The sequence below is a fragment of the Gymnoscopelus braueri genome (assembly GCF_963280865.1).
Source record: "Gymnoscopelus braueri genome assembly, chromosome: 9".
Taxonomy (NCBI): domain Eukaryota; kingdom Metazoa; phylum Chordata; class Actinopteri; order Myctophiformes; family Myctophidae; genus Gymnoscopelus; species Gymnoscopelus braueri.
The window spans coordinates 714,193-739,975 of NC_137610.1; the positions used below are offsets into that span (position 1 = coordinate 714,193).

Genomic DNA, 25,783 nt, shown 5'->3' on the forward strand with positions numbered 1-25,783 from the left:
TCCTTCAAACGTGTATAAATAGTTTTAACTGAAATTCCACTCCAGTTATCCATTGCAGGTGTTTTTCTCTCACATTTCTAAAGCCTTTTCAACTGCAATGTAAAAATAAATCTTTGCCTGCGGGTGTCGCTGTTGAGGGATTTTGCCTGTCAATCATCACTTCTGCTCCCCCCTAATTGAGGTCATAAAACCCAGAAAAAAACATAAAAAAGTGAAAATTAATGTCATAGAACCTTTAAGGTATAGAACTACAACTCATAGAATATGCACTCTAACCGATCTCTCTGAAAAGGCAGATCGTATGCCTTTATATAGTATGTTTGGAACACACTCGCATCATGCACTGTGTAACTGGAAAAGTTACACAGCAATTACCATACTTTTAGGTCTGTAAAACCCCAAAAAAAACGTGAATTGATGTAAAGTCACACATCCAACAAGCTTTGAACTGAGCAGATTGGACCTTCCGTTCCAGAGATAATGGCCAACACATCTTGAAAACGTCCACTTTTGCCGATTTTCGATTGAGTTTTGGCCATTGTCGGGTTAGGAAGGTCGGACCGCGACAAACTAGATACCTGACTAAAGTTCACTTTAAGTTGAATACAACACATCCTGACTAATTAGCATAGATTTTGGGTTCGGGCAGAATTTGAGAACTCTAAGCCAGAGCAAAGAGCAATGTTTGTGCAAAGTGTGGAGTCTGTTTGAGCGCTTGTGTATTGTGAGACCCTCTCCAACGCTGGATGTGCTTATTATTTAGTTACTGCAATGCAATGGGCTTAATGTGTCATGAGGTCCATGGGGTATGTATTGTAAACACTGTATACAGTATGTGTCACATCAGTATGGTAGAGAGGGATAGTTGTGGTGTTGCCCCCTCTCCATTTCCTCATGTAAGTGAATAGGTTTGGTGTTTGGTTTGCAGCATCACAATTCAAAGAGTGTTCTTAAATAAATAGTGATCAATACTAATCCTGCCCATCTGAAACCCACCGATCATTACAATACTGTAGTCCATGATGTATGGTTGCTCATCCCTCTCTATATTATGACACTGTAGTAGACCTAGCTACAGGCCTAGTACAACATTGCACCTGTTGAGTCACTATTTCATCACCCCTAGGCCAGATGTCATCAGTAGTAAACACACACCTGCCTTTGCTTGCCCAGCTAATGTTTAATTTGCATCCACCTGGGTATAGTCTGTTGTTGCCAGACGATCAGTGTGATCAGAAGTGTTTAGAGACTCACTGGTAATTTTCCATGTGCTGGAGCTCACACACAACCTGTTCCTCTAGTGCACACAGGGATGACGTTGTCTTTTTTTTCCTTTTGCAAACACAATTAAAATGTGCACGATCACCAACAGATGTGGTGAAGTTGACCTTTTCCAGGTAATATAGAAGCTAGAAATGGTGATGAGCAGAATCATGAAGAGCAAGAGACTTTTTTGTTCTAAACTTTAATCCAATTAGAAACAGGTATACTTTAAATTAATATGTGCTGGAGCTCACACACAACCTGTTCCTCTAGTGCACACAGGGATGACGTTGTCTTTTTTTTTATTTTGCAAACACAATTAAAATGTGTGAAACATTAAGAAATATTTCAAAATCCTGTATGAGCATAGGCATTTTAATGAATAGAGGTACAATACAAGGCAGGTGTCACACACAAGGCAAGTGTGCACAGCAAATAGGCAGACTAGTATATCTAGTACCACTAGTACTAGTAGCTTTAACTAGTAGATTTTATACTAATCCCATTTCCAGGCCACCACTCAACATTTTTGACATTAATTTGGTAAGTTGTGCTCCTAGCAGAAAATAAATAAATGGCATGGAATCAGCAGCTTGGAGGTGGATAAAATGTTTTATGACATCAACCGTAGAATGGCTGCAGGAAGCTGTCCATTACTCTGATGCCCCAATAGTTCGATAAATGTAATCTATTATTAACAAGATGATCAGCAATGAAATATATCCATATAGAAGAAAAAAAATAATACACAGAACATGTATTATTATTGGATTTCTGCTTTTATGTCTTGGTGGCACCTCGACCCATGATGGACTTCTTTGTGTTTCTCTCAGGTTTCAAAAGGATTATATAACACTTTGGTCCAAACAACGCCACCAATAGGCCATAACTGGATGCTAAAATAGCAAATACCTCCACTACATCTGCATATTTGCCTGGAGAGCTGATATATGCTGGGATGAAGGCTATCCACACGGCACAGAAGATCAACATGCTGAAAGTGATTAACTTGGCTTCATTGAAGTTGTCTGGAAGATTCCTTGCCATGAATGCTAGGACGAAGCTGAGGAGTGCCAGGAAACCAATATAACCTAGTAACACTGCAAAACCAACTGTTGATCCCACTTCACACTCATAGACTATCTTATCACTGTAGTATTGTGTGTTTTTATGAGGAGTTGGTGAGGCAGACACAAGCCAGGCTGTGCAGATTATTGCCTGGATGGATGTAAGAGCCAGAACTGTTCCTCTCTGTTGCATAACACTGAAAAACTTCATAATGTCTGCACCCCCAGGCTTGGAGGCCTTGAACACAGCCAACACCACCATAGTCTTTACCAGGATACACGAGACACACAGCACAAAGCTGATTCCAAATACTGCATGCCTCAGTTGACAAGTCCAGAGCCTGGGACGGCCAATGAACAGAAGTGAGCACATGAAACATAGTTTCAGTGACAACAAAAGTTGGAAGCTGAGTTCTGAGTTGTTGGCGCGTACCATGGGCGTGTCTCGATGATAGATGAAGATTCCCATGATAATGGCACAGATAAGGGTGCCTAGCAATGAGATGGTTGTCAAGGAGATACCCAGGGCTTCATGGTAGGAGAGGAACTCCGCGCTCTTAGGGACACAGTGGTCACGCTGGGGACTGGACCAGAAGTGCTTTGGACAGCTGGTGCACTCTGTAGAGTCTGTAGAGAGAGATAAGTAAAGTGTTGTCCTAAAGATAACCTACATTGCTACATCCTACTATCCTACTATGAATGTGGAAACCTCTGTCCTTCCTTCTGTATGTCTGTCTGTCTGTCTGTCTCTCTGTATGTCTGTCCTCATCCATTTATCTCCTCCTTGACCAATCGATCTGAACTTGCAATTCAACTTTCACATTTTCCCCATAATGTCCCTTCCCTCAATGGAAATGGACCGTGGATGAAATTAGACCAAGTTACGTTCGTAAATCGCCACAATTTAAACACTTTATTATTCGCTGTTAGAAAAAATGCTTGGCCTGTGAGCCGGGTGATCTGACTCACGCTCACTACATCAGTTGCAGAGGACTCCGCAAATAGAGCAAAGGTCCCACCTCCCCCTCATGTCAAAGTAGTTGTCAATGTTTACAACTTGATGTGAGGACATGTGGAAATATCCTTATGGATCCCAAGAGAGAGGAAAAAACAATGTGACGAGTGATCAGCTAAACGCATGTTCTCTCTCTTTTCCAAGTTTGATGTCAGTAAATAAACAGTGACGTTCCGCAGATGCACATCTCTCTCTAGTAGTCTGTCTGTGTTGTTAACCGAGCTGGACAGTGCATATCTGCCTCTGTTCTGTGACTTTATACGAAACAATTGGCCCATGTTCGGGGGGAGCCGGGCGGGGAGACTAGGCGAGGAAGCCGGGCGGGAGGGGGAAATGTGTCACTGCACGTACTCCTACAGGCTTGGGCAGCACGTTGGGCAGCAGGAGCAGGACGAAGGCTCTACGTTCCTCCCGGTGGGGGCTCCTCAGTCAGTAGGATACAATAGCAGTGACAACACACAAATGTGTGTGGAGAGGAATTATTTGGCCTAACGACTAAATTGGAAAGGATAAGGGGTAAAAAACACACCCAAAAAAAGAGAGTCTGCATTTAGCTTGGGTGTGAGACTAGTGACTGTAAACCAACCTGTCTGATTGCTGATCTCTCCCTCAGAACAAGCAATGCAGTCAAAGCAGCAGACAGGTTCTCCTTTCCTTCTGGCCAGACGGGTTCCAGGGGAACAGCTCTCACTGCACACTGACCGAGGAGGCTGACTGCTTGACCACACCTACGTTGTGAACCTTTGTGCTTCCATCAGGGAGCCACGCCCAGTTCATTAGATCGAAGATTGGTAAAGCATCACCATACTGATCAAATGATACACGATCACCAACAGATGTGGTGAAGTTGACCTTTTCCAGGTAATATAGAAGCTAGAAATGGTGATGAGCAGAATCATGAAGAGCAAGAGACTTTTTTGTTCTAAACTTTAATCCAATTAGAAACAGGTATACTTTAAATTAATATCCCACCTGCCAAGGCTCTATTTTCTGCAAACTGGCACAGCTGTGGCCAGTGAACGGCCCTCTTCCTGGCACACATTGCAACATGTCATGGAGGGCATGGGCCAGAGCATACACGGCCTTGTACACATTATAGTCTGCCCTGAGTTCAGACACATCCAACAGAGTCGTTTCTGCTGTTCCTAGGTCCTCTTGTCCAGTACAAACCCTTCCACCAGCATCCACCCACTCTGACGGAAGGGGTGCAAATTTACACTGAAATGTGTGCTCCCAAAACTGCCTCACCTGAAGGAACAACAATGAAGACTCAACCCATTCAATCCGGGGACGTGTCTGTGTCATTTTTAGATTTCTTTGGCTATTCAAAAATAGCAGATATACAAGCTCATAGCTTAGAAAGATCGTTAAAATGTTTGCAAATCTTTGAATATATATATATATATTTTTTTTTTTAAGTGAACATTTGTAACTCAAATATTTGCTTCTGGGGATTCTACAAATGTGAGCAGGCCTGGTGTTTCGGGCATCAACTCGCGAGATGAGAAACGGTAGAAACTAAGCAAAATAACTTTTTATAACGTTTTTTTCCATAATAACACAGTTCGAATGTCGAGCAAGCTTTCAATCCCAACAGATATCCGTTTTAACGTCATTAAATGGTTAAATTTGTATAGTAAAGTAGGCTCCTATTCTGCTAGTCTGTGTGCTTGTTTCTTGTGGGTCCTGTGGGCGGAGAGTTTGGTAGAGAGTTGCTAACCCGAGAGGTTTCGATTGGTCATAGCTAGGCATTGTACTCCGGTTACAAGCCTAATCCCCGCCCATCAGTTTCGCTCCTCTCTGTGGTGGTGTAAAGTTACTAAGTACATTTACTCAAGTACTGTACTTAAGTACAATTTTGAGGTATTTTACTTTACTGGAGTAATATCCACCGGGTGAATATTCAACCTGAGGCTGAAACTAACTTCACCACGGTGGACCCTGGTCCAGAGCGTTAGTGAGTTCCCTCTAACGCCCTGGAAGACTCAAGAGTAGTGAAAATAAACAAAACCATTTCGCTACTCACTGAAACAAAGGCTGTTTTGTGTTGTTGAAAGTCTATTCTCGGAGGTGGGAAGCCTCTCAGCACCCCAGCTACTCTGTAAAATACACTTTTTGGGCAGAAAATGTCCGCAAGACGGAAATTATTTTTATTTACTCCACAGTGCCCTCTACAGATTTGGTTAATGGTAAGTTCAAATTGTCCAGATCTGTAGAGGGCGCAGTGGAGTAAATAAAAATAATCTCACTAACGCTCTGGACCAGGGCTAGGAAGCGGCCAATTGCGTTAGTCTTTTTCGGGACAGAATCTAGTTGTATAAACAATATAAGATTGTAGCGAACACAGCAGCTAGGTGAGGTCAGCCCCAGCTAAACAACAGGCCGCTCGACGTTCGTATGGAAGTATTTCACTGAAGATGTGGCCAAAACAACAGTGGAGTAACGAGGCTAGGAGCTTTAGCATTGTTAGCTCGTCGCCAAGCGTCATGGCAGAACGTACACCTGGTGTTTGCATTTCTCCATTTACAACTCGTACATAAACGTTCAGATTTCAAATATAAAGTTCTTATCTCATGACCACGGGTGTTATAATTATGTACGGGCCCTCATAAGTACCCTTATCTTCTGTATTGTTAAATAAAAAGCATTTTGATCCGATTGATGGCCATCTCCGTTTTTTTTTCAACTACGCGGCCGTATCGGTTGGGGGGGGTATTGCACTCCTGATACGTTATAACTCTATGAGAAAATGGCCGCCGATCGGATTAAAATGCTTTTTATTGAACAATATGGAAGATACGGGTACTTAGACCCACCCGAAGTGAATGGTAACATCCGTTGTCATGAGGTAAGGACTTTATATTTGAAATCTGAACGTTTCTGTAGATGTACGGGTTGTAAATGGAGAGTGCAAACACCAGGTTGGAGTTAATCCAGGACCTAGCTTGTGCGTGTCTTTATCATTAGTAGGTAAACCTCGACTATAGTCGACTACCAGTGGGTCAAATTTAGTGGTGGAAGAAGCACTTGGTGGTAGCAACACCACAATATAGAAAGTAAAAGGCCTGTGCTCAAAATGTTACGTTCAAGCAAAGTAAAAGTACAAAAGTATTGGCATCAAAATATACTTAAAGTACCTAAAGTAAAAGTACTCAAATGTTTGAAAATAGCTGATCTACAAGCTCACAACACGTTGCAATGCGCATTGTGAGCTTGTAGAGCGGCTATTTTCAAATAGCCTATGTATAAAATACCTAAAAAAATGTACTTAAGTACAGTACTTGAGTAAATGTACTTAGTTGCTTTCCACAGTAAAAATCCGAAAATGGGGGAGTGGTTAGAGGAGTGGCTAGGTTGAATAAATTACCCATTGTTCACGCCCATTACCTGGAGCTGAGAGGTGCTAGAAAGTGGAAATTCTTTACAAGGGATTATCTCAGTTTAGACTATTAAAGATGACAAGATTCAAATGATCACATCTTCTTCAAATGTGTTCCAATTTCAATGAATGATACATCATATGAAAGCTTATATTCTGTACTTCAACAATCTGTAATAAAATGAAAAATGAAAAATGCCCCCTTGCTGCCTAAAGCACTGTACCCGCTCACAAATGTCTTCTAAATCCTAACAGTTTAAAAAAAAAAGAAAAAAGTATGTTGCTATAATGTATTTTTCATGTCAAAGACCCCCCAAGATGAAATGTATTTGGCCGTGGACCCCTATCTTAAAATAGTTTGTTCCAGGGACCCCCCAGAAGCAAAGATTTGAGTACAAAATGTTTGCTTTAAAAATATAAATTCAAAGATTTGCACAAATGTTCTAAATATTAAAAAAATAGCAGATCTACAAGTTCATATCGCTATGAGCTTGTATATCTACTATTTTTGAATAGACAAAAAAAAAATCTTAAAATGAAAAAGATTCTTTCATGGTCATTTCATAAGCATAAATAAAATAGCACTTTGGGGAAAAAAACTGCCTAAAGTATGTAAATTAAACAAAATACTGACTATGTTATGTGGGTCATTGTCAGGATGTATTTTCAACAAGAAGTCCTTGAGATCTGGTATCTCTCCACGACGAAAGGCAAAACCCTCTCAGGTACGGAAAAGTAGTGAGGAGACTGGAGATAAGGGTCTCCCCACCAAGATGAAGTGGCAGGAAACATCCATTGCAGACCTGTAACATTCTGCTTTACCACCTGTTGAATGTTTTGGGATAAATAAATACATAAATGAACAAGAAAAAGTGCTCCTCGGAGCACAGGTCTCCACCAGGTCAGGTAGGTTAGTGTGGGCCAGCAATGTTTGGAATTCGCCAATCAGGCTGGAATGTGAAAAATCAGGACGGATCGGACGGATCCGTCTTAAGTATCATTCATAGTCGGACGTAAGAATACGTAACGAGCGCCAGCGCTCCTTGCGTTGCCGTTTTTGTCTCCCCCTCCGTCACTTACGGCTCCAGGATTTCCGTCCGTGCAGTCGACATTCACCGTCAGGCTGACGTGCACGTTAACTGTAGTACCACTGTAGTACCACTGGCGCCCGTTGGCAGTATAAGGGAAAAAGTTTTCCTCTACCCCTCTTTCTCCAAAAAAAAGACCCACGTTGGTGCATGACATCACTTCCACCTACAGGAAGTGACGTCTCAAAGTGTATTAAAGCAACAGTGTCTGTGTCATGTTCAGAACGCCAAGATGACAGCAAAATCATCATTCGAGGAGCAACTTTGCTTACTAGTGCGGGACTACCCATGGCTCTATGACTGTTCAAGCCCAGAACACAAGAACAAAAACACAGTCCAGGGCAGCTGGGGGCAGATTGCCGAGGTATTAAATTCAGACGCAATAACCGTAGAAAAAAAATGGAGAAACGTCCGAGACCGTTTCACGAGAAAGTTAAAGAAATACAACTTGTCGAAGCGAAGTGGTGCTGGCGCTTCCCTCGCCGATGTCCCGCAAATCCTCACGGATCTGGCATGGCTAAAGACCTACATTTCGCACCGAGATACATCTACAAACTTCCCGGTCAGCGGCGACACGGTAAGCAGCAAAACAAACATTCCGGTCATCTTTTCTACTTGGCAGACGTCGTCTTTCTTTAAGTCTTTACAACAACAACAAAAAGTAATCGAGCCTATTGATTGACTGAATACTTTAATAGACATACATGTAGGGTGCCAAGCATTGTTTTTGTCTAAACCTAATTGAAAATAGCAGATCTACAAGCTCACACTGCGACGTGTTATGAGCTTGTAGATCTGCTATTTAAAAATAATCTTGAAATGAAATGTGGAATATTTAGAAAAATTCTAACACAAATCTGACTCATCTGACACCAAACATTTAAAGATGGGGGATTAGGGACAAATACATATTCATTTGGGGGTCCATGACATGAAAATATTTGAAAAGCACCAAATAAGCAACTACACTTTAGAAACAAGCCCCAAAAAAAACATTCATTAGTTTTTGTGGTACAATTTATCAATCCAAAACACAATTGAAAAGTAAACACAGTGAGATACAGTTGAAATTAACATTCTCCACTATCTGACTTCTTTATAGGCATACTCTGATGAGGAGGACAGTAGCAGCTTGGGAGCATCTGAGAGCCTCAGCCAGTCTCTCATTTCGCAACCTGGAACTCCAACTGCCTCCAGCAGCCCAACACGCTCCAGCCAACAAACCCCTGCACAACCATATCCTTCTGGCCAGCACAGGGCTTCTCGACCTGGAACTCCAGCACTAGCAGCCTCCCGCAGCCTAACATATTCCAGGCTAGAAACCCTGGCTCAGCCCAGGGCCACCCCAAGCCAAGGAGAGCCTCTCCCCTGTCCGTCTGGCATACAAACCTCAGCTTCCAGTTCCCAAAGCACTCCCAAGCAGAAGAGGAAGAAGAAGAGGCCATGCCTAGAGGAAGAGGAAGATTCTGCCCTTTTTGAAAGACTTGTGAACATAGCCGAGGAGAGAGAGAAGAGAGAGAGACAGAGCGCAGACAGACAGGAGAGAGAGGAATGCCAGCACATGCAACGAGGCCTTATGGTTTGTCTCGTGAGTTCTTCTGTAGTGTTGGGCCAGAAGAGGCAGAAAAATTTGCGCGGTCGATCCACCGACTGATGGCTTCTTATTGGCAGCAAGAACCACCGCAGTACTAGTCGGAAACGATGCAAATTGGGAATGCATTACGTTATGGTTACACAATACCCGTTGTACCTGTTGTGAGAGTACTCACCGTACCCATTGTTAGAGTACCCACTGCCCAGTGCGGAAGAGTACCACAGTACTAATAACGCTAGATACTACAATCTAGTATTGTCAGAGTAGCCGTTGTACACTGACATTTGGCAGACACTGACATTTTGTGCACCCCTGTAAAAAAGAATGAAGTTCTATTGTGCCCACTACCACGTGGATTGGGTTGGCCAACCAGCGATGCCTCTTTACTGTGCTATACGATTTTTTTGCATGCTTGTTTTAATTTGTTTGCATTTAATAGTTTTTAATAGTTTTCATGTGCTCTTAATTTTGTATTTTGTCTTGTGTTTTCTAAACATTTGTTTGCATTTAATCTAGTTTTAAATATTTTTTATTTGTGCTCTTATGTGTTTTATCACTTTGCTGCTGGGACACTTGGGAGTCTCTTCTGTATTAAAAAAAAGTACACTTGCAACTCAGGTCTGTTTCACTACAAAGAGGGTTTATTTCCACTCATGTTGAGATCTACAATACGTGGAAAATACACAGCAGATGGACATCACAGCAAAACAGCTTAGCATCAAAATCAGTTTAACCCCTGAAACCTATTTTATACATCAGCATAGAACAATGGACAGCAGGTATCTTGTCTTGATGAGAGCACCTGTTGTGAATATTAGTCAGGGGATATTAGCAGAAAGATTTCCAATCTTGGAATAAATTCCTTACCAAAAAAAATCTTCACCAATGTGTTTGTAAAGGTGTCTAGTAACACATCGCACAAAGACTGAAATTCAGTCCCCCTAGGAGAATTTTTGACAGCTGCTGAAAGTTGGGGTACCCACCATTTCCCTGCATTTCCATGCAGGGCAAAAAAAATCAAATTTTAATTCTGTTTTAAGTAGCATGTGAGGGGTCAAACTAGGGTGTTTTTATGATTCTGAATCCATTGCAAGCATTTGTTTTGCACCAAAACCATTCCTTGGGCTAAAAACAGCCCAATCTCAATGGGCTTTACACAAAAAGTATACCTGGACAAGGATGGCTATGGCTGTTTTTAGCCCAAGGAGTGGTTTTGGTGCAAAACAAATGCTTGCAATGGATTCAGAATCATAAAAACACCCTAGTTTGACCCCAAACACATGGGTGAAGGTTTTTTTTGGTAAGGAATTTATTCCAAGATTGGAAATCTTTCTGCTAATATCCCCTGACTATATGAACAGTCTGGATAATAATCCATGATGATGAGACTTGCGATTATATTCTGATTTGAGTAATGAGGTGTCAAAGTGGAGTAAAAGAAACATGTTCTGGTTTTAAATGTATTGAAGTGAAAGTTGTGATGAATAGGCTCCAAGTAAAGTATAGAAGTATTGTAACAACTGGGAACACGCCAAATGTGACCAGATGGACACTGATAATACTTTTGGATAAATCAAAGTGACTATGCCACTCTCTTAACCCTCGTAGGGTCCTTGGGTCCTTTTAACCCGGTTTAACATTTTCAACATGAATTAAAAGTATGTAAAAAAAAAAAGTTCTCTATGAAACTTCTTCTATTTGCCTTTATTTACTGTACTAAACATGTGATATGAAAATGAAAATGTTCATGACATTTTCACCCAGGGCCTTCGGGTCAAAGTGACTTTGACCCGAAGGCCCTGGGTGTGACTAAAACACGAAGACCCTACGAGGGTTAAGGGGAGAGACCCTGAACAAACTATGCATTTACTCCCGACACAAGTTGGACAAGACGGACAGAGGCTTTCGTGTGTACAATCATGACCACTTTATTTAAATAGATAGCAGCAGAAGACCACTTATTGACCGGGGGGTAAAAAAGAGTTGTATTGTGGTTATTTAGTCACACTCCAGTATAGACCACTTTCCAGTTAGCGGCGGTTAAGTCTGCCTTGCTGGAGGACATTATCCTGCCATGCAACTCTACCTGCTGGCGTCTGGAAGTAATCTTTAAAAGCGTTCCGAACGGCCAACCCATCTTTCGTTGCTCGAGCTGCAGTGTTGCGTGCTAGACCAAGGAGGTTGTTATCAACCCTAACAATATCTCTCCATTCTCCATCAGCACTGGCACTGTCCACCAGTGCGTTGTCCACATAGCGTGGCCCTACAGCTGTGTCACTGTCAGTGACTGTCAGGTAATTGTGTAGCGCCACACAAGCCTTGGTTATGTCTTCAGCTTTTTCAATGCTACACTCCATGGGACCCCCGAAGATCATCCACCTTGCCCTAAGAATACCGAAGGCATTCTCGATCACCCGCCGTGCTCTCGAAAGCCTGTAGTTGTAGATGCGCTCATCACCTGTCAGATTCCTCCCTGTAAAAGAAAGAAATCATAACATAAGACTATATATATAGGAGCTGATATATTGTCATTACAAATAGCCTAGGTATAAAATAGGGCTAAAGTGGTTAATGTATGTTTTAAATAGTACAATATTTGCCTCTGAGATGTAGTGGAGTAGAAGTATATGTATAGACAATTGGAAATACTTCAGTAAAGTAAAAGTACCTCAAAACTGTGTACTAGGGTAAATGTATTTAGTTACTTTAAACCACTGGCAATAGATGCAATGCAGTCTCACCTCCATAAGGTCTCATCAGGTTCACTTTTGTGGGAAAGGCCTCGTCAGCGACGAAAACATGCGGCGCGATGACCTCACTTCCTGGCAGCAACGATGGACGTAGAAGAGGGAGCTGTCCATCGATTAGCTGTGATCCGAAGACGCTCCTTGAGAAGACACCAGCGTCACTGTCTCGTCCATACGCACCGATGTCGATGTAGGTGAACTTGTACCTGGCATCACAGGCGGCCATCAGGATGAAGCTGAAGTAACCTAGATTGATTGATTGAATATTTTATTAGACAGAAATGTAAAAAATTCAATTCATCAACATATAAAATAGCACCAAACATTTAATATCATCACAGATATAAGCTATGACCTTGTATATCTGCTATTTTTGAAAAGCCAAAGTATAAAAGGTTAAAAAACTAAAAATCAACATTAGCAGCCCCTCACCCTATTCTGTTGTAGCCGACCACAGAAAGTTGTCTTTGTTTTCAAATGGGGCTCATTTGCATTCGGCCGAATTGTTAATGTGGACATTAAAAACCGTCAAACCGGTTCTGGCCCGGTTCTGGCCAGGTCAACGTTAGCATCCACCAAACGCCACTGCCTTTGGCTATTCAAAAATAGCAGATCTACAAGCTCATACATTTTAACTCAAGTTACATTACCTTTGTAATTGAAGTAGGCACTTCCACTGTTGACTGGTGCTTGGATTTGGACATGTTTGCCATCGATAGCCCCGACACAGTTGGGAAAATTCCAGTCTTCCCAGAATTCTGCCTTCAGCCTCAACCACTCCGCTCCCGTAGGAAAAGCAACAAACTCATCCTTCAGTGCCAGCCATATTGCTTGGCATACCTCACTGACAATCGCAGCCACCGTTGAAATGCCAAGCAAGAAGGTTCCTGCCACAGACTGATGGTTGTAGCCGTGGGCAATAATCTTCAGTGTGACAGCAAGGCGCTCGGCTGGACTCACAGGGTTGCTGTGGTTGTTTCCATGTTGGATGTACGGCTTCACCCGACGAAGCAGGTCGTCGAATTTAGCGACGGACATCCTAAAGTACTGATGGTGCCGTTCGGGGTCTATTCGTCTCATTCGCAGGATGATTCTATTAAACTCCCCATCTACGCGTCGCTCTGTATTTAATGGCCTGACGTACCATTGTCTGCGCCTCCTCTCCCTCTCTTGTCTCCTTCTTCTTATCCTTCTTCTCAAAAGCATGAGCAACAACAGTTCCTCTTCAGCAACCAAAGCAGCGTCCGACATGTTTGCAACACAATCCATGACTACTGAAGTAAACAAACATCAACGCTGAATGTTGCTACTTGACTACTTCCTACTTCCGTCTCAAAATGTAGCGATGCATTATGGGTATGGTACATACTCTCGCGACTGCCATCTGGTGGATGAATAGGTGTATTACGCCTGTACACTTTAAAATAAATAAAATAACCCCTAAATAACGTGAGCGACTATGCATGTGTCACGCACGTTTCAGACCCATCTAGGGACTTTGAACGGGCCTTTAATCACTTGACTAAAGAGATAATATGTACTGATTTGCGTGATGTTTAGGACAACGTTTGTAGGAGTAATATTGTTTTGCAAAATTCGGCCTCCTGGTGGCGCTATAGTAGGGCAATGTTGAAATGGTGGCATTGGTTCCTCAACGTAGTTAGCCTCGCGTGGCCAGACAATATCACACGACACACTGCGTGGATATTAGTCTGGTCCTTATCAACGATAGATTTTTTTCCAAGGGGCGGTTACAAAAAGATCCAAACGGACTCTATTGGTTAGACCTAAACCAATCAGAGCAGTGCTTCCTTGTTCACGAACTAATCAGAGCAGTGCTTCCTTGTACGTCATTGCTCCAAATAAGGTGATAGGCCCGCCCACATTTGGATACTGGGCCCTGGTTGGCTCCACACCACTGCGGAGGGAGAGAAGTGGAATCTCTATGGAGGGGGGCCAGACCTAATCTGCCGAGGGCTAAAGTGCGATGCGATTTTGCAAAGGCAGATTCGGCTGGAACCAGGCTACAACGTAGTGAGAATGTGCGTGCAAAGTTTCACCGCAATCGGACGCTGCGTTCATGATTTGCGGCATTTTGTTCAAAACGGGCCACTCCTGCAAACTTTAGATGTCAATCTTAGCCAATCAGGATGGAATATGAAAAATCAAACAGATATATAAAAGGCAGATGTGAAAAATGCAGGGCAAAGGTTTGTGCACATACAAAGGAGTGCACATACAAAGTTGTACACAGATCGGTGCAGTTATAGGTAAAAACAAGAATCTGCCTTTTACAGTGATTTGAACATATTCAAATGGCATTTCCTCCTCGGCACAGAGAATGTGCGTTAAAAAAATCACGGAAATTGCACGCTGTGTTCATGATTTGAGGTATTATGTTCAAAACGGAGCACTCCTGCAAACTTTGGAAGCCATTCTTAGCCAATCAAGCGATCAAGCCAACAGTGAGGGAGATTAGCTGCTCACAGACGGACGAACGGACGGACAGGGTGCAAAACCTACTCTCTCGCCAGGCCAAAAGACAATGAATAAATAAATGCATGCATGCATACATACATACATACATACATACATACATACATACATACATACATACATACATACATACATACATACATACATACATAAAAATAAAGTTTAATTGCAACTTATGTTCACTCATTTTAATATATGAAGGGATGTCTTTGCTTCAATATATTCTCATTTTAGATTCCTTCAAATTACGAATCCCTAAATTATATTAGGTATCATAATAACACAAACCTCCTCCATGACATTATAAATATAGGTCCCATATGCAAATACAATGACCACACGAGCTGTGGACGTCTTCATCACAGTGACAATCCTCTGGAGTTTAGCCAGGTCATTGTCAAAGGGCAGAGCCTCTGAATAAGACACACAACCCAGACCAGACTGATCCAGGTCAGACTGGAGTAAAAGGGCAGCATCACGTCCAGCTTCATCATCACTAAACAACACTCCTACCCAAGTCCACTCAAACCACCTCATAGTCTGGAGCATAGCTCGCACCTGGATAGAGAATGGAGGGATAAGTACTTAGGTTACTTAAGTCAGAAAGTGCTTGGGTGCTCTGTTTTATGTCATCAAATCAAATCAATCAATCAATCAATCAATCAAAAGGTCTAATCATTGTCTTTTCATGCTGTCAACAGAGACCTTCAGCTCCAGCAGTAGTTCACAACCTTTCTAGATCAAGGCCCACTTGAAAATGTTGTTTGCGGCCCACCCATCTGATCACCTAACAGGGCAGCCTGTGTTGATTGGTCAGAAAGGTGGGCCACATCCATTTTCAGAGCATGTTTTATTTGGATGATCAATCAATCGATTACGTTCCGGTTTGGATCAATGGAACTAACGTAGTATACTATAAGTTCCTATCTACAGTATCTGTATCACAATGAACATTTTAACATTTTTTTTTTAAAGACAGATACCATGAAATATGTTTTAACACACACACACACACACACACACACACACACACACACACACACACACACACACACACACACACACACACTTCACCTGGAAGACAAAACTTGGCATTGTTCTAAAGAAGGATGGGAACTGAGTCAGGTCACTCAGACAGGAGCAAGAAGCAAAGTAACTTACCTGAAAAAGGCACAAAACATCTGTATTTTATTTTATTTTAATTTTTTATTTTTTTCCCTGCAAGGAGAGCATGTAAGCTGAGCTGAGACTTAAAAAAACATAACATAAAGCTGTGTTGTGTTTAGCTTCAAACAAGCAGTGGCAGCCTTTAACATAATGGAATCTCATTTCAGAAAGCAAGTGGAGCTGTTTTACCACAAACAGTGAATACACCTATGTATCCTTAAAGGACGTCCTTTAAGCACCAGTGTCACGTCACAAAACATCAACTTTTAACAACAACACACTATACTAAAAGACATGGACATTGTTCTTTTTTTTTTCATAAAACGGGCAATATCAATACATTCTGCAGTGTAATTAAACATATTAAATAGGCCTTGGTAAAATGGGATTTAAGGTAGGAAACTTACCATGGGCACTCTGTACAAACCTAATATTCTAGAGATGGCAATAGAACTTTTTGAGGTCGAAGGACCTAAATTCCGAGCACTGGAGGAGACCCAACACAGCTCTCATCCAATTGGAACTGTTCCTCTCTCCCACTGACCAATGACAACGCTGCACGGAGTGCAACTCCAACCGTGATACATGAATCATAGATACTGTATCCCAGAGTCACATTGGGGAGCCGGCTGGGTTTTCTGTTGATCTCATTAATGGCAAAAGCCATGGTCTGGGCCAATCGGAAGCCTTCAATGTGAAAACTAACACACACAATTATACTGCAACCTTGAATATCGTTGCTGTCGGGCAGAAACCGTGAACGTGGTTAAGTGTGTCTGTGGGTTATATAATTATTGAACTAATGAAACATAACTACATTGGAATCCATCAAAACACAAGTTATTGTCTCCGCCAGGCCGAAAGGCATGGCGAGAGAGTATGTTTTACCCCCTGTCCGACCGTCCGTCCGTGTGTCCGTCCGTCTGTCACCAGCTAATCTCTGGCACCGTTGGCCCGGTCGCTGCCAAACTGTGCACACACACTCCCTGGATGCCAATTCAGAACCTCTTCCCCAAATTTTTCACATGGGCCTGTTATAGCGCCACCAGGAGGCCGATTTGTGCAAAACCAATTTCTTTATATTACTCCTACAGATTTTATCCAAACATCATGCAAATCGGTATACAGTATCTCTATAGCCATGTGATGAACACGGATCTGTCCGATTTCCCATATTCCATCCTCATTGGCTAAGGCTGGCTTCCAAAGTTTGCAGGATTGCTCTGTTTTGAACAAAATGCCTCAAATGATGCACTCAGCTTGCGATTTCCGTGAAATTTTACACGCACATTCCCACTAGACTGAGGAAGAAATGCCACCCCTTTCACATTGGCCTGTTATAGCGCCACCAGCAGGTCTAATTTAGCAAACACATTTTTGGAACAAAATGCCTCAAATCATGAATGCAGTGTCCGATTGTCGTGAAAGGCCTAAGAAGAAACGGGCACCCTTTTCACAATGGCCTATTATAGCGCCACCAGGAGGCCACAATAATATACCTGACCTGGCGGAGACCTGTGCTCCGAGGAGCACTTTTTCTAGTTTTTATTTTATTTATTTTTTCTCCCCCCTGAAAGGTAATGGTGTGAACAAACAAGGTGTCCACCCGACAGCGACTATACTTGTAGAAATATACAACACAAATGTATCCTCAGTGGTGTAAAGTAACTATGTGCATTTACAATGTTGAGGTCCTTTTACTTAGCGTATTTCCAATTGTCAATACTTTCACTACTACTCCACTACATCTCGGAGGCAAATATTGTACTTTTACTTCACTACCATTATTTGAAAACTTTAGTTACTTTGCAGATATAAATTATTACATTATAACACATACATTATACACTTTAGCCTTATTTTATACTTAGGCTATTTGAACATAGCCGATCTACAAGCTCAGATCGCGACGCGTTGTGAGCTTGTGGATCTGCTATTTTCAAACATGTTTGTACTTTTACTTTTGGTACTTTAAGTACATTTTGATACCAATACTTTTTGTACTTTTACTCAAGTACATTCGGACTTTTACTTGTAACAGAGTACTTCTACATTGCAGCATTGATACTTTTACTCAAGTAAAACATGTGAGTACTTTTTCCACCACTACTTATCCTGTTACTATTATGCTCCCTTGCTTGTATTTGTGATACTCACCGATAGCAAGTGGGCTCCTGCTGCTTTGAGGTGAAAGGCAGCTCAGGGAACTCAGAGGAGACGTGCATGAAAAACAGGCCACCCAGAACCACGTCTCCAGTCTCGTACAATCTGCTGACATTAAACGGTGCCTGTAACTCACAAGAAGAGGAAGATGAGGAAGACAAAGGAGAGAATGAAGAGAACAATATCAAGTATGAAAGCAGGTGTATGTCTAGAGAAGCCCTCATAACTGTCCTGCTCTGTCTATAACCTCCTCCCCCTTTCTCTAAATCCATTGTCCAGTTGTTACATTTTATACACAGTGCTGTGCCATCCCCTGTGCCACGTTATGGCATTATGTGCCACGTTATGGCATTATGTAATCTTTCACGACGCCCATTTGAGACGAGGCAGGGCTTAACATTATTTGAATTAGTATTATTCTTTTATATGAACATAATGGGGATGGGAACTGAGTCAGGGGGGTGTTCTAAATGTCAATACAGCAATGCATTGATATTAAAAAAGAAAATGTACTTTCTTATTTGTACTTTTTGAATATTCACTTCAGTATATATGGAACTAATATATATACTCTATGGACCCCCTGAGTGTCTGGAATAAAGTTTGAATTGAATTGAATTGTCAACCACTTTCCACAACTACTCCATCACCAAGCCACTCACCCACCCCCATGTCAATATAGACAACTTGTAATATGCTGTAGGCCATAACCTTGTAGTCTTTCAATACAGCCACATGACAAACTAGACTACAGCGTAGTTGCCTATTAGTGCGTGAATGGGGAGTCAAATTCCAACGGGGAATCAAAACACGGCAAAACACCTGTACCTGAGAATATACTTTGAGATCCATGACATGATCCAAGTCTTAAAGGTTTCATGACGTTCAGTTTTACCACACATTTAAAGTCTTTGTCAAACGTGTATAGAAAGTTTTAACAAAAATTCCACTCCATTGATCCATGGCAGGTGTTTTTCTCTCACATTTCTAAAGCCTTTTCAACTGCAATGAAAAAAGAAATCTTTGCCTGCGGGTGTCGCTGGTGAGGGATTTTGCCTGACAATCATCGCCTCTGCTCCGCCCCCCCCAAAGGAAAGGATAGGGGAGGGGAGGGGCGAGGAGGAGAGTGGGCGGGATTAATCGGCTGTGACCTCACTGCCGAAGGGCCAAGCTCAGATTACTTTTCAGCCTAATTATTCAGACCACAGAAAATCCACTGAATGTTCAAAGTTCAAATTTTTTGGGTGTAATTGAGGTCATAAAACCCCCCAAAAAACATAAAAAATTAAAAAAGTGAAAATGAATGTCATAGAACCTTTAAAGTACTCAAGGAATTGTACTGTCCACTACAGCCCAGATATGGAGATTACTGATGTCATAGTACTGACCAGAGCCACTGAGCTGTGTCAGTGACGGGTCAGAAACACTACAGGTCACATATTACCGACACATGGTTCATGTAGCTCTAAATAGTTACAAGAGTCATTTGAAAAGATTGTTTTCTTTGGGATCATCACTACCAATGCTGTTTTAAAGGGCCTATATCATGTCACTTTTTCCTAGTTTTTGGTCATTTTTGGGATTCTGTGATGTCCCTAAAATAATATAATAATAATAATAATAATAATAATAATAATAATAATAATAATAATAATAATAATAATAATAATCTGGCTATACTTCAATATTCAAATTAGCTATTGAGAGGGTGGGCCAGCCGGTGGGTGGGCTGGCAGACCACCGCGGCCCGTCGCTATGACCCAGACCTAATCAAAAACAAACCCGACCCATTTATAGGCATATGGCTGTCCAGAGCCACAGAGCCGACCGCTATGCCCATACATGGTCATGCACACATTGTATATGGGACCAATCGACTTCAAACTAAGCACGCACATCGGCAAGGAGTCGAGGGAGAGCGGTGCCCGACATCCAGAGCCTTCTTTTGGAGTTACGTCAACTTCAACTTTTGGAGTTACGTCAAGTTCATGTAAACTCGAAATAGTGACAAACGCTCATAGACTCCAGTGCATTCCGTAAAGTTCCGGTTCAGAACTTTGTTACTATTCGCCAATAGAAGGCTCTGCACAACTCTCCTTATATGGCTCTGCCAACATCAAGTCTTTTAGATAGGCGGTTGTATAGAACTGCAGATCCGACCAATATGTCCACATATAGGCATGTATGGATATCCAGTTATCAAAACCCACCGATCCAACCAATATGCCCATATTATGCCAATATGGCCACACAGCATAATAGAGCCAAGGACAGACAGTTACAGAGATCGCCATATATCGGCATAAAAGGGTCATAGGTAGACGGGTACAATGGGTACTATGACGAGGCCTCCATCACTACGACTTAGACATATTGGTCGGCTCGGCGGCGCAACGTAGGTGTGAGGGCCACGTAGCGGCCTGAACCTCTAGTTTCTTCAAATGTGCATGTACTCAAACGGTCTGTTTTGCTAGAGGAACATTTTCTCTCCATCCCTGTTTGTTGTCTCCGCCAGGCCGAAAGGCATGGCGAGAGAGTATGTTTTGCCCCCTGTCCGTCCGTCCGTCCGTCCGTGTGTCTGTGTGTGTGTGTGTGTGTGTGTGTGTGTGTGTGTGTCATTCTGTCTTGTCTGTGTACAGCTAATCTCTTGCACCTCTTGCTCGCAGCGAAACTGTGCAGACACAGTCCCTGGATGCCAGAGCAGAACCTCTGCCCCAAATTTTTCACATGGGCCTTTTATAGCGCCACCAGGAGGCCAATTTGTGCAAAAAAAATGGACAGTACTCCTACAGATTTTGGCCAAAAATCCCGCAAATCGGTATACAGTATCTCTATAGTCATTAAAAGAAACAGGTCTTTCAGATTTTTCAGATTCCATTCTGATTGGCTTCCAAAGTTTGCAGGAGTACTCTCCGTTTCGAACAAAATGCCTCAAATCATGATCACAGCATGCAATTTCCGTGAAAGAAATGCCATTTGAAAATGTTCAAATTAGCCTCATGGTGGCGCTATAACAGGCCAATTCGTGTTTTTACCTATAACTGCACCGATCTGTGTAAAACTTTGTATGCACACTCTCTAGAGGCCAAGGAAAAACCTTTGTAGCGCCACCAGGAGGCCGACTTATGTAAAACATAACTACTGAACCGATCTGTGTAAAACTTTGTATGCACACTCTCTAGAGGCCAAGGAAAAACCTTTATAGCGCCACCAGGAGGCCAACTTATGTAAAACATTTTTTTTAATATTAAGCTTTCAGATTTCATCCAAATTTCACACAAATTGGTACACATGATCTCTATAGTCATGTGATCAAGACTTATCTGTTTGATTTTTCACATTCCATCCTGATTGGCTAAGATAAAGTTTGCAGGAGTGGCCCGTTTTGAACAAAATGCCGCAAATCATGAACGCAGCGTCCGATTGCGGTGAAACCTTGAACGCACATTTGCACTACGTTGAGGAACAAATGCCACCCATTTAACATTGGCCTGTTATAGCGCCACCAGCAGGTCAAATTTAGCAAAACACATTTTTAGAACAAAATGCCTCAAATCATGAATGCAGTGTCCGATTGCCGTGCACGGCCTAGGAAGAAATGGCACCCTTTTCACATTGGCCTATTATAGCGCCACCAGGAGGCCAAAATAACCTACCTGACCTGGCGGAGACCTGTGGTCCGAGGAGCACTTTTTCTTTTTTTTTCTTTTTTTATGTGAAATAAAAATATTGATTTCTAAGTGAGTGAGTTCTTAGTTACAGTTTCTTCTGGTGTCATAGAAAAGAATTGGTGGTCAGAAAGTGTTGATCCCAAATGTATATATATACATCCACAGATCTGGCTCCAGACCACCTAGAGGCCCCTCAGCAGATGCTCTCCTCAGGCCCAATATCAAGAATCTACAAGCTGGTGTTTGTAGGTGTTGTGGAAAATGTGCTCCACTTTCACCCTCTGAAAGGTCTGAGTAGGCCTTTAGACCCTTTTGATGAGGAATTGATCATATCCAGCTAACTCTTTTTCAGTCGCTATGAGCTAGTATATCTGCAATTTTTGAATAGCCAAATAAATCTAAAAATGACCCTGATTATTTCCCGGTCTAAATGGGTTAATTACGGGGCCAGAGCTCTCAGCTCTGGACCTGTTTTAATGTTCCCCTCTTTTTTCTTCTCCCACTTTTGGCAGTTCTGGCTGAACCGTGCATACGCTTTTTACGAAACTTGGCCATATGGTAGATGGTCATGAAAAACTATCAAGAAATAATTCTCACAATCTTTCGTCAAAAGGTGGCGCTATAGCAAAATGCCAACTTTGAACAGGTACAACTCATGCCCTGTTTGACCTACAGCCATGAAACTTCAATATACATATGCGTCTACTCATGATCAACAACTTTCACACTCTGACTTTTGACCTCTGACCTTTAGATCTCCGACCATTTTGAATAATATGAAAAACAGTTAAAACCTATCTCCTCCAAACCTATCTCCTCCTGGGATTTTTTAGTAATCTGCACGAAACGTTTTACACATGAACTTTGAACCTATGCCGAAAAACATGTGCAAAAGATTTTCCATAAGTGAAAAAATGAAGCTTTAATGAGCCAATGAATATTGCAGTTTTATGACAATTATTCATCTGCCCCTAACACATACATGCAGACTCACATTTCTTTGAAACTTTGCGGTAATGTTGAGGGTCATTTCAAATATCACTGAAACCAATCTTACTCCAATTGGTCCAAGGGGGGCGCTATAGCGATTTTTTGAAAATGCAAACTTTAAACAGGCAAAAGTCATGTCTCGTTTGGCCGACAGCCATTAAACCTGCTTACACATGTGCCTTGACTCATGAGGAACACATGTATCACGTTGACCAGTAAGCTCCGCCCTTAGATTGTCCGCAATTTTGAGCAGTTTGAAAAACACTTAAACCCAGGATTTTCCAGCTATTTGCGTGAAACTGTATCATCTGAGCGATCTCCTTTTTCACAGGTTCTTGTCTGTTGGTCCAATGGCTTCTCCCTTAAGCGAGTGCCTCACGACCGCAAGGTTGCCGGTTCAAGCCTCACTTGATGCAGACTCATTTAAGTTGAATTGCAAAAAACATGACTGTATCAATGAATACATATGCAAACGGTAAAGATAACATGAAATGCTTATTTGAGAGTATGTTTTTTCAATGTATGACGTACTTCATTGTGAAAATATCCGATCTACAATCTCACAACTTTTCAGATAGCAACGTTTTGTGAGCTTGTAGATCGGCTGCTTTCACTGGTTTCGGTTTCGAGGAGACATACAATTTCTCTATTGGTAAATGGTTTGTGAACGAGTGATCTTAGTGTTAGTGAAACAGGGGCTTGGTTCATGACAGAAGGCAAAAGTGTATGATCTTCAACAGACAACTTCAGCCTGGATGAAGCTATAGCACTACAGGTAGTGTCTCAGCCTGTGAGTCTGAAGCTTGAGAGTTTGATTCCTGACAATGGCAATAGGTTGAGCTGTCTGTTTCTCTCACTCTGTCTATCTGGCTCTGGTAGGTGGGTCATTACGGGGCCAGAGCTCAGCTCTGGACCTGTTTTAATGTTGCCCTCTTTTTTCTTCTGCCACTTTTCGCAGTTCTGGCTGAACCGTGCATACGCTTTTTACGAAACTTGGCCATATGGTAGATGGTCATGAAAAACTATCAAGAAATAATTCTCACAATCTTTCGTCAAAAGGTGGCGCTATAGCAAAATGCCAACTTTGAACAGGTACAACTCATGCCCTGTTTGACCTACAGCCATGAAACTTCAATACACACATGCGTCTACTCATGATGAACAACTTTCACACTCTGACTTTTGACCTCTGACCTTTAGATCTCCCACCATTTTGAATTATATGAAAAACAGTTAAAACCTATCTCCTCCTGGGATTTTTTAGTAATCTGCACGAAACGTTTTACACATGAACTTTGGACGCATATGTATTCTCTCTCATTCACCAGGTCAGGTCTGTTGGTCCAATGGCTTCTCGCTTAAGTGTGTGCCTTAAAACCTTAAGGTTGCCAGTTCAAGCCCCACTTGATGCAGACTTCATTTAAGTTGCATTGCACACAACATGAGTGTGTCAATTAATGCAAGTGCAATTGTTTAAAGATAACCTGAAATGCTTATTTGAGAGTATGTCTTTTCAATGTATGACATAGTTCATTCTGAAAATAGCCGATCTACAATCTCAAAACTTTTCAGATAGCAACGTGTTTCTGAGCTTGTAGATCGGCTGCTTTCACTGGTTCACTTTTATCTTCAACAGACAACCTCAGCCTGTACAAAGCTATAGCACTATAGGTAGTGTTGCAGCTTGTCAATCCGAAGGTTCAGGGTTCGATTCCTGTTAATGGCAATAGGTTGAGATGTCAATTCCGCTTCCATCTCTCTTCAATCTATTATGTTTCCAAGTCTCTCTCTCTCTCTTCAATCTATTCCGTTTCCATGTCTCTCTCGCTCTCTCCCTCTCTCCTTCAATCTATTCCGTTTCCATGTCTCTCTCTCTCTCTTCAATCTATTCCGTTTCCATGTCTCTCTCTCTCTTCAATCTATTCTGTTTCCATCTCTCTCTCTCTCTCTCTCTCTCTCTCCTCTCTCTCTCTCTCTCTCTCTCTCGTCTCTTCTCGTCTCTCATCTCTCTCTCTCTACTCTCTCTCTCTCTTCTCTCTCATTCACCAGGTCAGGTCTGTTGGTCCAATGGCTTCTCGCTTAAGTGTGTGCCTTAGAACCTCAAGGTTGCCAGTTCAAGCCCCACTTGATGCAGACTTCATTTAAGTTGCATTGCACACAACATGATTGTGTCAATTAATGCAAGTGCAATTGTTAAAGATAACCTGAAATGCTTATTTGAGAGTATGTCTTTTCAATGTATGACATAGTTCATTCTGAAAATAGCCGATCTACAATCTCAAAACTTTTCAGATAGCAACGTGTTTCTGAGCTTGTAGATCGGCTGCTTTCACTGGTTCACTTTTATCTTCAACAGACAACCTCAGCCTGTACAAAGCTATAGCACTATAGGTAGTGTTGCAGCTTGTCAATCCGAAGGTTCAGGGTTCGATTCCTGTTAATGGCAATAGGTTGAGATGTCAATTCCGCTTCCATCTCTCTTCAATCTATTATGTTTCCAAGTGTCTCTCTCTCTCTTCAATCTATTCCGTTTCCATGTCTCTCTCGCTCTCTCCCTCTCTCCCTTCAATCTATTCCGTTTCCATGTCTCTCTCTCTCTTCAATCTATTCCGTTTCCATGTCTCTCTCTCTCTTCAATCTATTCCGTTTCCATGTCTCTCTCTCTCTCTCTCTCTCTCTCTCTCTCTCTCTCTCTCTCTCTCTCTCTCTCTCTCTCTCTCGCTCTCTCTCTCTCTCTCTCATTCACCAGGTCAGTTCTGTTGGTCCAATGGCTTCTCGCTTAAGTGTGTGCCTTAGAACCTCAAGGTTGCCAGTTCAAGCCCCACTTGATGCAGACTTCATTTAAGTTGCATTGCACACAACATGATTGTGTCAATTAATGCAAGTGCAATTGTTAAAGATAACCTGAAATGCTTATTTGAGAGTATGTCTTTTCAATGTATGACATAGTTCATTCTGAAAATAGCCGATCTACAATCTCAAAACTTTTCAGATAGCAACGTGTTTCTGAGCTTGTAGATCGGCTGCTTTCACTGGTTCACTTTTATCTTCAACAGACAACCTCAGCCTGTACAAAGCTAATCCGAAGGTTCAGGGTTCGATTCCTGTTAATGGCAATAGGTTGAGATGTCAATTCCGCTTCC

General features: G+C 42.0%; 1 protein-coding gene across 1 annotated transcript in view; it reads right to left on the reverse strand.

The window, feature by feature from the left end:
- The window catches only part of LOC308091631 (extracellular calcium-sensing receptor-like), a gene marked incomplete at both ends in the record, with an annotated part of 44,664 nt that extends 35,685 nt beyond the window's left edge, over window positions 1-8,979 (reverse strand). The window contains one exon of the mRNA XM_080437293.1: window positions 8,905-8,979. Within this exon, the coding sequence (XP_080293419.1) occupies window positions 8,905-8,979 (75 nt within the window). The remainder of the gene's footprint in view (window positions 1-8,904) is intronic.
- Window positions 8,980-25,783: the final 16,804 nt, after the last annotated feature.